Raw genomic sequence first — 13,639 nt, forward strand, 5'->3', positions numbered from 1 at the left:
TGTGTGTGCAACTCTCTCTGTCTGTCTCTGTCTCACTCTGTGACTGTCTCTGTCTCTGTCTGTCTGTCTCTCTCTCTCATGTGTGCATCTCTCTCTGTCTCTGTCTGTGTCTCTGTCTCTCTGTCTCGTGTGTGTGTGTGTGTGTGTGTGTGTGTGTGTGTGTGTGTGTGTGTGTGTACACTCTTGATATAGAGTTGCTATGTAGCCCAGTCTGCCCTGAAACATCCAATCTAGCCCTGACTGACCGACTTGGGAACCAAGCGTTCTTCTGTCTTAGGCTTCTGAGTCCTGGAATTACAAGCACGAGCTGCCATATCTACCTTCAGATCTCTATTTTAAATCAATCCACTCTGAGAACATCTAAATTTGGTGGAAAAGCCAACCACTTTAATTTGTTTTTATATTTAATATTGTGGTGTACATGAGTTTATGCTGATTTTGTGATGACAAACAGACACTGCTTTAGCAATGATTCTGGAACAACATTTTTTTTCTTTTCTTTTTTTCGGAGCTGGGGACCGAACCCAGGGCCTTGCGCTTGCTAGGCAAGCGCTCTACCACTGAGCTAAATCCCCAACCCCCTGGAACAACATTTTATGTCCAGAATTATGACCGGGGTCTCTGTATGATTACCGTGTGCTGGGCCTGAATGAGGTCCTATATTCAGGTGATGATTTAGTACACGAGCACCCAAACAAGCCAGGCCCCAGGAACACCCCCTGCCTCGACTGTGTCTCATGCCTGTGGGGCACTGCAGCATAAGCCGACAATCTAAACAGTTTTAGAAATTCAGAAATGTTAGGGTCAGGAGAGATGTGTCTGTCAGAGGACACCGGCACCTGTTGCCCTTCCAGAGGAGAAAGGGTCAAGCCCCAGTACCCAGCAGGCGGCTTACAATCTGTAACTCCGATGCCCTCTCCTGGCCTCTGCAGGCGCCTCCATGCGCGTGCGCAAACACAGCACACAAGCAGACGTAGAGGACGTACATCCACCCTTGACTCCAGATCCAGAGACGCCAATGCCCTCTTCTGAGCGCACTGTGTGCACAGAATGTTCAGACATGTGTGCAGCCAAACTCTCACCCCACCTGTCCTGCCTGCTGAGTTCTCTAGGGCACCCCCAGCTGTCCTGAGCAGCCCGCTATCCTTCCTGGACCCCCATTCTGCTATCTCTCAGCCCACCTTCATCAGACCTGCTGAATCAGGACCATAATTCTCAAGGATACCTATCAGAGGTCTGCCACACTAGGATCACCGAGGCTAACCCCCCTCCCAATGCCTGCTACGACGGGAACATCCAGGGACTAAAGCCTTCCAGAAGGCTAAAGGCCCTCAAAAGAACGCAATCAATAAAAGCCAAGGCAACGTGACACCCCCAAAGCACAGCTCCCCGAATACAGCAAACCTTGGCTGTCCTACCACAACCAAAGCACAAGAAAATGACCTTAAATCCAATCTTACAAAGATGATAGAGGCCTTTAAAGAGAAAAGGAGTGAATCCCTTAAGTAACTACAGGAAAATACAATCAAACAAGCTTTTAAAGAGGAATCAAATAAATCCCTTAAAGACATACAGGAAAATACGAATAAACAGGTGAAGGAAATAAATAAAACTGTGCAAGACCTGAGAGTGGATATAGAAGCAATAAAGAAAACACGAGGGCTGGAGAGATGGCTCAGTGGGGCTGGAGATGGCTCAGTGGTTAAGAGCACTGACTGCTCTTCCAGAGGTCCTGAGTTCAAATCCCAGCAACCACATGGTGGTTCACAATCATTTGTAATGAGATCTGATGCCCTCCTCTGGTGTGTCTGAAGACAGCTACAGTGTACTTATACATAATAATAAATAAAATCTTAAAAAAAAAAAAAAAGAAAGAAAACATGAACTGAGGAAATCCTGGAGATGGAAAACCTAGGGAAGAGAACAGGAGCTACAAACACAAGTGTCACCAACAGAATACAAGAGATGGAAGAGAGACTCAGGCATAGAAGAGACAATAGAAGAAACTGATGCATCAGTCAAAGAAGATGTTAAATTTAAAAAAATTCCTGGGCTGGTGAGATGGCTCAGTGGTTAAGAGCACTGACTGTTCTTCCAGAGATCCCGAGTTCAATTCCCAGCAACCACGTGGTGGCTCACAACCATCTGTAACAGGATCTGATGCCCTCTTCTGGTGTGTCTGAATAAAGTGATAAATAAATCTTTTAAAAAAATTAAAAATTAAAATAAAAAAAATTAACAAAATTCCTGACCCAAAACATCCAGGAAATCAGGGATACCACAAAAAGACCTAGCCTAAGAACATCAGGAATAGAAGAAGGTGAAGAGTCCCTTTGCTGTTCTGTAGGCTTCTTGTATAAGCGCCTCTTTCTTTAGGTTGGGGAACTTTTCTTCTATGATTTTGTTGAAAAAATTTTCTGGTCCTTGGAGCTGGGACCTCTAGCTCCAAGCAATAAAAAGACCTGTATGACAAGAACCTCAAGTTGCTGAAAAGAGAGATTGAGCAAGATAACAGAAGATTAGAAATATCTCTTATGCTCATGGATCGGTAGGATTGACATAGTGAAAATGGTTATCTTACCAAAAGCAGTCTACAGATTCATTGCAATTCCCATCAAAATTCCAACACACGTCTTTACAAACCTTGACTGAGCAATTCTCAACTTCATATGGAAAAACAAAAACAAACAAATAAAAAACCCATGACAACTAAAACATTCCTGAACAACAAAACGGCTTCTGGAGGCATCATGATCCCTGACCTCAAGTCTTGTTATTACAGGACAAGAGTAATGAAAACTGCATGGTATTGGTATAGGAACAGTCAGATCAATCAATGGAATTGAATTGAAGACCCTGAAATAAACCCACACACCTAAGGACGCTTGATTTTTGACAAAGAAACCAAAACTATACGATGGACAAAAGAAAGCATCTTCAACAAACAGTGCTGGTCTAACTTGATGTCTGCATATAGAAGAATGCAAATAGATCCATATTTATAACCCTGAACAAAACTCAAGTCCAAGTGGATCAAGACCTCAACATAAAACTGGACACACTAAATCTAACAGAAGGGAAAGTGGTGTATAGCCTTAATCTCATTAGTACAGGAGACAACTTCCTGAATAGAACAGTTGATAAATGGGTCTTCTTGTAGCTGCAAAGCTTCTGTAGGGCAAAGGACACTGTCAATAGGACAAGTCAGCAGCCTACAGATTAGAAAAGCATCTTCACCAACCCTACATCTAACAGGAGGGCTAATACCAAAATTTATAAAGAACTCAAGAAGTTAAGACACCAAAAACCTAAATAACCCAATTAAAAAATTGGGACAGAGCTAAACAGAGAATTCTCAACAATGGAATCCCAAATGTCTGAGAAGCACTTAAAGAAATGCTCAACATCCTTAGCCATTGGGGAAATGCAAATCAAAACAACTCTGAAATTCCATCCTTACACTGGTCAGAATGGCTAAGATCAAAAATTCAAGCGATAGCCCATGTGATGAGGATATGGAGCAAGGGGAACACTCCTCCATTGCTGGTGGGAGTGCAACCACTTTGGAAACTAATTTGGCATTTTTCTCAGACAACTGGGAACAGTTCTACCAGAAGACCCAGCTATACCGCTACAGGGTGTATACCCAAAAAGATGCCCCCTGTACCACAGGGACACTTGCTAAACTATGTTCCTAGCAGCTTTATTCTTCATACTCAGAAACTGGGAACAAACCTAGATGTCCCTCAACTGAAGAACGGGTAAAGAAAATGTGGTACATCTGCACAGTGGAATACTATTCAGCTATTAAAAACTAAGACATCGGGGTTGGGGATTTAGCTCAGGGGTAGAGTGCTTGCCTAGCAAGCGCAAGGCCCTGGGTTCGGTCCCCAGCTCCGAAAAAAAAAAAAAAGAAAAAAAGAAAAAAGAAAAAAAAAAAAAAAAACCAAAGACATCATGAATTTTGCAGGCAAATGGATGGAACTTGAGTATATCATCCTGAGCGAGGTAACCCAGATCCAAGAGGACATGCGTGGTATGTACTCACTTATAAGTGGATATCAGCCATAAAATCCAGGATAGCCACACTACACTCCACAGACCCAATGAAGCTAAACAAGAAAGAAGGCCCAATCAAGGATGCTTGAATTTCTCTTAGAAGGGGGAATAAAACAGTCATAGGAAGCAGACAGAGGTTACTGGGGGTTAGGGGAGGGGAGGTGGAGGGGAAGAGTAGGTTTCTGGATCAAGTGTGGGGAGGGACATGAGAGATGAGCAGATGGTCATGAGAATGAATGGAAATCTCCAACTACAGGGGCAGGGGGGTGGTTTGTACCTCCAGGTTGTGACAGAGACTTGGGATAAGGAAGGCTCCCAAGAATCAATGGGGGTAACAATAGCTGTGACATACAGCAGTGAGGATACGGAACCTCAAGAGGTCACCTCCTGTAGCCAGGCAGGAACCCCAGTGGAGTGATAGGGACACCAAACACGCCCCCCCACACACACACACACACACACACACACACACACACACACACACACAAAACTTTCCACCCAAAATTTATCCTGCCTAGCCTACAAGAACTGTAGGGACAGGGGATGGAATAGAGGCTGAGGAAATGGCCAAGCCATAACCAACCCAATAAAAGATGGGCAAGCACCATCCCTAACACTGTTAAGGATACTCTGTTATGAGTACAGACAGGAGTCTAGCATGGCTATATTCTGTGGCTCCAACCAGCAGGTGACTCAGACAGATGCAGACAACCACAGCCAAACATTGGGCGGAGCTTGGGGACTCTTGTGGAAGAGTTGGGGGAAGGATTGAGATCCCGAGAGGGGATAGGAACGCCACAGGGAGGCCAACAGAGTAAACTAACCTGGAACTTGGGGGCTCTCAGAGACTGAACCACCAACCACAGAGCATACACTGGCTGAAACGAAGCCTCCTGCATACATGAAGAGGATGTGCAGCTCAATCTTCATGTGACTGAACAACCGGGGTGGGGCTGTCCCTAAAGCTGTTGCCCGTCTGTGGAATCTGCTGTCCTAACTCAGCTGTCTTATCTGGCCTCAGTGGGAGAAGCAGCGTCTAGACCTGCAGAGGCTTGATGTGCCAGGGTTGCAGGGGACCTCCACCCTCTCAGAGGATAAGGAGAGGGAGAGTGGAGGTAGGGACTGGAAGGAGGATAGTGATCATGATGCAAAGAGAATAAATAAAAGAAAAAATTTAAAAGTATCTGATCAAACTTCCTTTCTAAAGTTATGTTTTTAATAACTTGTAAACTAATGGATTTCCTTAGGGTTTTTTTCATGTGTTCTAAGTCTGGGATAACCACCCTCTCCTCTCCCCAGTCCCACAAACTGGACTTAAACCTTTAACTCCTAGCATATTTCTGCTTTCCTTTCATGTCACCTGTGTTCTGTCCCCTAGTTGAAATGTTTTCCTAGAGCTGGAAGATCCCAGGCTGCATTTTGGTTAAGCTTTCTGCCCACCCTTCATTAGCAATTGCCACCCCCTTCATGCTTGAATCTCTGCCTTCAGGGTCCCCTCTCTATCTCTTACCTATATTTGACTATTCTCTCTCCCTTAATTCTCCACCCCCCAGTGGCCCATTCTAGTTTTCTGCCTTCCACAGTACTCCAGGTTAAACATACAAACCACGATTCGAAGCAAGGATCCACATGAGAGAAATATGGCATTTGTCTTTATGTGCGTACGTGACCTCACTCAGCATAATTTTTCCAGTTCTCCCCATTTACCTGAAAAGTTCATTGTTTTGTTTTTCTTTACAGCTGAGCAATATCCGTTGTGAAGATATATCGAATTTTCCTTATCTATTATTATCAGGGGATGGACATCTAGGTTGTTTCTATATTCTCACTATTGTGGGAATGCTACAGTGATATTGGGGTGTCTTGGAGAACAACATAGTCTTTCTTGGGGAGGTAGGATCCTAAAACTTGATCATCACTACAACCAATATAGGTTCTAGTCTCATGAACTTGAAGAGTGAAATTCATGCCACAAAAGGCGAGTCTGGAGAGAACTTTATTACAGATTCCTGGGTATGAATTTAAGATGGGTACAGAGCCATGCATGTGAGACCAGCCCCGTGTAGCAGGCAATCAGCCTCGTAGAAAAGGTGGGGGTTTGGGAGTGGCATATGGTGCTTCAGAGAAACAGTAAGGAAACAGAAAAGGTATACTTAAGTCTAGCCAGCACCCGAAAGAAAGAGACCAGAGAAGGGGGAAGTTATGCCTTTCTCAGTTCTCAGGCAGGCAAACCCTACAGAAACTCATGGCAGCTCATAGGGACTGCACTAGCGGGTAGGAATTCTGGGAAGGGAAAAGTACATTATCTCATTGAAAGGATAATTATTTCTTTTTAGCATGACTTAAAATGGCTTTGCACTCTGGAGCAGGAGGTCCCTTGGCTAGATGATGAACTCATATTTGAAGCTGTCACGCTCATAGATTTCAATTCAGACTAGAGCAATATGACCGACTGTTTCTCTGAACCTACCTGTGACATTTCCTCTTGTCAGACACATCCCTAAAATTGTTTAGAAACTGAGTCAGGGACCAGAGCCCCAAGTACTTCTGGAATTTCTGGCCTCGGCCAGAAAAAGGCCAAGCATTTTCAGCCTTTCACTGAGGACACTAATTGAGGTCCCCATCTCTAAACTGTTCTGTCTCCCTTCTATCTCCTGTCCTCACCATATCCCACCTTAAAGTGGTAACACAGCCATTTAGAGAGTTGCAACAGCGACTGAATCTGGATTCTCACTGCTGGTGGGGTCACTAGGTGTGGCAGTCGGGACAGCCCTCCGGCGGGCCTCTCTAGGGGACCTGGAAGGTGTGTCTGTGGTTGTATTTATGTAATAAGCAGGTGTACAGAAGAAAGGAACACCTTGATTAGTGGCTGGATAGGGAAGTGGGGGGCAGAATAAAGGTAAGAATGAGTAAAGGAACGATTTCATTTAGCCACAAACAGAAAGAAGTTAACAAAAGGCCTTAGGCAGAAAACCAAGAACCAGAGCGAAGGACTTTATTTTTATTTTTTAATGTCCAATTCAAGGTCTATTAGAACGTCAGTGAACATCTATCCACTCCTTTGAGCTCCAAGGCTGGACTCAGAGAGTGAAGGACTCCTGCACCATGACTGAGCAGCACAGTAAGGCTGGCCCTGGCTGAGGGGTGCAGGTGAACCAGCCCTGAGAGTGAGAGCTGGCCCAGCCACTTGCCTGCCATGAGGTGGCAAGGGTGTGGGAGTGATCCCTCCCCTCCCTTGCCCCTAAACCTGTGGCAGTCTTGAGAACTGGCCCTGAGGTCATGAGAGAGGGTGAGCTGGCTCTGGCCCTCACTCCTGTAGTACCCTAAAGAATGGGCCCTGTACCTCGCCTGGGCAACACAATGAAGCTGGCCCTGTTGACAAAGGCACCCTGTGTGAGTGGGAGAGCTGGCCCAGACCCTCAGAGGCTGCAACGCTTGAGAGTAGGCTCCAAACCTCGACTGGGCAGCACATGGAGGTGTGGGTCTGGGTGAGCTGTCCTGAGAGAGGAGGAGAAACGACCCTGTCTCCTGAAGATAGCAGCACTGGGTGGGCTAGCTGGAGCAGTGCTGAAAAGCTCACCCTGTGGGGTGGATAAGGGAGAGCCAGCCAGCTCGCCGACCAGTCCATCTCTTAGGCCACTTCCGCTTCACCCCCTGTAACCACTTGTCTCTCCTTGTCTATTCTCGTGACCGTCGTAGCAGGGACTATGTCAGCAGGCAGGCACAGTGCTAGACCAGACCAGGAGTTGAGAGCATCTATCTGAGCCCAGATAGATCTTCAAATGGCCTTGGTATGTGTGTTGGGCAGGTAATTTTGGATAGCTACATGATCTTACACACCCAACACGAAAGACAGAGCCTGGTTTTGTTGTTGTTGGTTTTTGTTTTTGTTTTGAGAAGGTCTTTCTACATAGTTCTGGTTAACCTGGTACTCACTGTGTAGACCAGGCTGGCCTCTTACAGAGATCTACTACCTCTACCCCCAAGTGCTGGCATTAGACACATGTGCCATTATGACCAGCAGAGACTATCTTTTAACAGTTCAAGGGTCTGCACTCCCAGACATCATGTTTAAATCCACAGGAGATGTTATTTAGACAATTATTTCTAATAGTTTTCCTTCTGATAAGAAAAGTGTATACATTCACAGAGAGGATAGTGAGAATTGCTGCCTGACAGCTGAGGGGAGGAGCCAAGCTGATTAGAAGGCCACGGGAATCATCTAGTCCTTGTTTCTCTGAAGCTTTCCCTAAGGAGTTGTGTCCTTCTGCCCTACCCACTCTCCAACATCTATCTCATTTCCCCTTCTCTAGGTCCACTGCACATTGCACTCTTACTCATCACAGCAGCGAATGACCTTGCACTCTAATTTATAATTATCTATAAAAATGTCTCTCCCAGTAGACTTGACCTTAAGAGTGCGGAATAGGCCCTAGTACTTAGACTCTGGTTCAAATGCTAGTGGATAGCTCTATTATCTGAGGCACATGATTTAATTGCTATATATATACGTTTGGTTTTTATGACATTCATAAGATTCCCCATTGCGTCCGGTTGCTGTGAACGTGACGGCAATCCGGGTAAAGTATGAGACCAAAGTATATGCGAAATAAAGCGCAAAATGTTAAATACTCATTAACTGACCTGACCTATTTTCACCCTGCGCATTCTTTTACAGAGGCCCCCACTGTCAGGTAGCTTGGGTAGCTCACACAGCCCAGCAGCAACACACGTGGTTTGGGTCTGTGGGCCTTGTCCCGAGACCGACTCCTGACTGGCTCTGCCAAAGAGAAAGCTCCGCCCTTCAGCCTGCCAATCAGACCCGCGCAACAGCCCGTTCTGTCCGTCCCGCTTCCTGTTGCTAGGCTTGCAAGGAGCAGGCCCAGGCTGCGCATGCTCAGACTACGGAGACCGCTTTCCCGTTGGGCGGAGGAAGGTGACGTCAGGGGCTTCTAGAGAGTCCTCCCATAGCCCAGGGAACGTTGAATCTGAGGGCCCTCTGATGGCGTCACAAACCCGCGCCTGATCCTGGCTACGGCCGAAGCGGCGAAGGCGGCAGCGGCGGCGACAGCTCTGGGGTTCGCGTCTCGGGGTGTGTCGGCCGCCGCTGCTGCTCAGGCCTGGAATGTACAGATGGCTGACTAAGGTTCTCGGCACCATTCTTCGCTTGTGTGAGCGGCCCGCGCCCGGGGCCCGCGCCCTGCTCAAGAGGCGGCGCTCCAGCAGGTAAGGTGGCCGCGCGCCGGTCGGGTCCCCTCCCCCGCGCTGGCGTTGGACGCCGCGGGCCTGTGGGAACCGGTGGCTACGGGACCGCGGAGGCCTGGGGCGAGTCCGTCCCTCTAGCTGTGAGCGGAAGGGGAACGGGAGGCCGGTGATGTGCTGCTCGCGGGATACGGCTCCTGTCGCCCGGTGTTGTCGCGGGCGGACAGCGCAGGAACGAGTCACTAGGTTAGGAGTTTGCCCATAGTCGTTTTGACTGCGAGTACTGTTGAGGATCAGCAGTTGTTTTGTTTGACAGCAGCTGTCGGGGTGTGTGAGTTGGGCTACAGGGGAAGAGAATGGTCCTTTTCTTTAACATCCTTGTAAGAGGCAGAAAGTACGTAGCGCGCTCTTTTAAGACATGGTTAAAATTAGAAGGAAATGACAAATATTAATACTTAGCATCTGCTCCTTTATTTACAGTGTATTCCCCTTTAACTAAGGATTTTTCTAGAAAACAAAATACTGTCCAACTTCTGTACTCCCCGTAAGTCTCTCCGTCCGTCCGTCCCTCCCTCCCTCCCTCCCTTTCCTTCCTTTGCTATGTCTGCTTCGCTTATTATTATGATGATGGTGATTATTTTTGTTTCCAGGTCAAGAGAAGTGGACAAAAGATTGGTTTAGGGGAAGTAGATCAAAATGATTCATAGATGATTCCAGGAATGTAGGTCATTGATGAAATTGGTTGTTAGCTAAACTGTAGCACGTATTCCAGAGATACAAGGCTTCTACCGTTCCATGGGGTTCAGATTAGAATCGTTTAAGATGTTATAACGTTCTCAAAGTGGTGGTTATGTAAGAACAGACCGTTTATTGTCCCCCCAGTGTTTTATGCTGGGTCTGGTGCACAATGAAACTGCATATTTATCAAACAGGAACCGGTAATCTCACATTTTCATTCCCAGTCTCTCAGAGTCTTGCAGTGTGCCAGCCCCGCACCCGTGTGTGGATGTGTTCAGACCAGGCTTGACTTCTACCTGCCTATACCTGTTCTTTACTACAATTAGGGGCTCATGTCTTAAAAGACAATTCATTTTAGGAACTCGAGGTGTGCCTTAGTGGTAGAGGGCTTGTCTGTCATTCCTGTCCTGTCTTCAATCCACAGTTATCATACCCCTACCCCCACTCCCAACCTTATCTCTTAATACCTTATCTCTTAATGCTGTTTATATTGTCACTTGAAGAAAAACAAAAAGGCTGTCTTTAGTGTCAGTGTCCCAAAAACAAATAATGTGTTGGTTTAATTTGACCAAATTATATGTCATTATGTAGTAGGGAATATTGAGTCTTTGTTAAGGTTTAGAATTAGCATTCTGGGGTTGAGGATTTAGCTCAGTGGTAGAGCGCTTGCCTAGCAAGTGCAAGGCCCTGAGTTCGGTCCTCAGCTCCAGGGGGAAAAAAAAGTAGAATTAGCATTCTGAATTACACCTTTCATCTCACTTTATGTCTGCATGGGACACGAGAGAAGGAATGTTGTACAGTACAAAGCTTTTGTTTTGGTGCTAGGTGAGGAAACCACAGTCTTTTACATGCTAACCACATGCCCTACAACTGAGTCATAACCTCCAGGTCTGAGTAAGTTTATTTATAGACATGCATGCATTACCTATGCACAGACATCTTTTCCTTTCTTTGCAGCTCTCTGTTTTCTACTGCAGTGGACACTGATGAAATCCCAGCTAAAAGACCAAGACTAGGTACTACATTTTTAAAATTAATTTCTTTTAGTTGGAAAATTACATGCATGGAACAAAACTCAAAAGGTAAAAAATACTCTCTCCTGCCCTTTCCCTATGCCACTGTCTTGCCTAGAGGTGACTGTCTTCAGATATGTGTGCTTAAAGTTCTAAAGTCTTCTGTAATAAAGGCTTTTTTTTTTTTGGAGGAGGAAGCCAGTTTGAACTAAGTGATCTGATTATCAATATGACTGGTGGATGAGAGTGAAAGTAGACTAAGAGGCAAGGCACAGTAGAGTACCACAGTATATCCCTCTTTTCAACAGTGATCATGAATTTGGGTCTATTGCAGATGGAATGGTTAACTGTGGAACTTGTTGATATTTCATTTAAATCCAATAAATATTTATTGAGTATGTCTTGACAGAAAATAAAAAATAAATACTAGGCTTTTAATTATCTTTTAACTATCTAAGAAAAAAGCAAGCTATTTTTAAAAATAAATATAAATAAAAAATGGTTTGTCTGTGAATGTAGTTAGATACATAAAATGACAGGACAAAAATCAACTGGTGATACCCAGGACCTGGTTAACACAGCCTGTGGCTTTGCTACTGAGGATGACCCAGGGCCTGGTTAACACAGCCTGTGACTTAGCTACTGAGGATGTTGAGGCAGGTGAGTCACAAGTTCAAAGCCTGCTTAAACAATTTAATGAGACCTTGTTGCAAAGTAAAGTAAAAAGAGGATGGGAATATAGCTTAGTGATTGTCTAATATAATCAACACCCAAAGTTCAGTTCCCAGTGCTCCAGAACAAAACTTTGGTGGTGTCAGAGAAGGTTCCTGAGCTGGTTTGTGTATGGTAATTTATTTTTGTGCTAAGGATCACCCCGCTCTGTCAATTCTGTTGAATACAGAGGTAGATTTCCTTTAGTGCTAACAGCAGAAAGGAAACTAAATTGGAGATGAAGCTGGATATTAGAGAGAAGACTGTCATAATATCTGCAGAGTGTTGACCAGTAGATCCTCCGGTAGTGATGTCTATTGAGTATCTGAAATGTGACTAGTTTAACTCAGAGAAGTCAAGCTTTTTTAATGTAATTTATTTGTGTGTGTGTGTGTGTGAGGCTAGGCTCTCCAAATTGGCTTCAATCCTTTTTCCTCGGCCTCCCAAGTTCTTGGAGTACAGGTGGGAGCCATTGTCCCTCCATAAAGAACTGAACTTTAATTTTCACTGATATAAAAGTAATCAGTAGGGAAGCACACCTGACTACTGGCTTCTACAGTAGATAAACTCTAGGTAGCTTCAGGGGAGAAGAAAAAGCAGAGGTAAAGAAAAGAAAGGAGGCCACCTCGTAGCAGGCCCATCAACTAATGTTCAGTTAGTGACTACAGAAGAAACTGTAGGCAGCATAGATGTGCAGGAAGTGAGAAGAGGTAGTATGATGAAAGAGGAAGGCAGAAGAGCACTGAGGCACACACACCCCATTTGTTTATTTCTGTTTTGTAATCCTTGGTGCCAGGAAGAAGTGGGCTTGAGAGGGTCGATGCATCTAGTTCCATAGAGGGATAGTTTCTCCTCGTCACAGATGCGTAAGACCTGTGTGTCTAATCCTCAGTCAGCCAAGATTTGTCAGGGCTTGGAGGATGGTTGTTTAAGGCAATCGTTGTTACCTGCCTGGGACGGATGGGCAGACCAGTGAGTGAGTGTTAATGCTCCCTGTGGGTCCCCATGCCCACTGTGAGTGCTCACTTAGCCAGTGAAGATTCATGGAGAAGGTTCCCTGTATGAACTCTACAAAATGCACTCCTCAAAAGCGGCTATTTCCCTGGGTTCGGTCCCCAGCTCCAAAAAAAAAAGAACCAAAAAAAAAAAAAAAAAAAAAAAAAAAAAAGCGGCTATTTCACATCCTTCTTGGGGAGCCAGTCTGTGGTTTACCACAGTAATGGTTGAATGCTCTGGTAGCAGCTCGGGTAGTTGACTAACACAAGCTCACACACTAGAATTCCTTTTATCAGTCGGAAAAAGTACTTGTTAGTGTGTGCATGATACACATGTGTGAGTGGGTTGTACTGGGACTTGCCCGTGGAGTCGCTTCTCTCCATCTTCTCATGGGTTCTGGAGGTCAGACTAGCGTTGCCAGGCTTGAGCAGCAAAACTGCCACACATTAACATCTCGATGGCCCAAGAACATTTTTATAGGTACATTTTAATTTTGGTGTTCAGAAGTAAGACTTTATTAAGAACTAAGATTCTTTTGAAAACTTAGCTTTTTCTGAAAGTTTAGTGCTATGTTTATAGCTGGTTGGTGCTTTCTAGATTGCTTCATTCACCAAGTGAAGAACAGTCTCTACAATGCGGCCAGCTTATTTGGATTCCCATTCCAGCTGACCAGCAAACCCATGGTGTCTTCTGCTTGTAATGGAACACGGAATGTGGCCCCTTCAGGAGAGGTCAGTGGGGCTGGGACTTGGGTACTGATCTCTTTTCTTTCCCTTTTTGATTTTTTTTTGGGGCTTTCATTTGTTTGTGGTTTTTGTTGTTGTTTTGTTTTTAAGTTAACTGTATTTATTCATTTATTTATGTAGTTATGTATGTATGTATTTATTTATTATGGAGATGGAGCCCCCAAGCCTTCTATA

At 45.1% G+C, this 13,639-nt stretch overlaps 1 protein-coding gene across 1 annotated transcript in view; it reads left to right on the forward strand.

The window, feature by feature from the left end:
• The first annotated feature begins 9,036 nt into the window (after positions 1-9,036).
• Positions 9,037-13,639, forward strand: part of Senp2 (SUMO specific peptidase 2) — a 37,292-nt gene continuing 32,689 nt past the window's right edge. Inside the window, exons 1-3 of the mRNA XM_032900007.1 lie at positions 9,037-9,285; positions 10,957-11,015; positions 13,317-13,450. Of these exons, the coding sequence (XP_032755898.1) occupies positions 9,185-9,285; positions 10,957-11,015; positions 13,317-13,450 (294 nt within the window). The 5' untranslated portion in view covers positions 9,037-9,184. The remainder of the gene's footprint in view (positions 9,286-10,956; positions 11,016-13,316; positions 13,451-13,639) is intronic.

This window comes from Rattus rattus, chromosome 4 (genome assembly GCF_011064425.1).
Source record: "Rattus rattus isolate New Zealand chromosome 4, Rrattus_CSIRO_v1, whole genome shotgun sequence".
In the NCBI taxonomy this organism is placed as follows: Eukaryota; Metazoa; Chordata; class Mammalia; order Rodentia; family Muridae; genus Rattus; species Rattus rattus.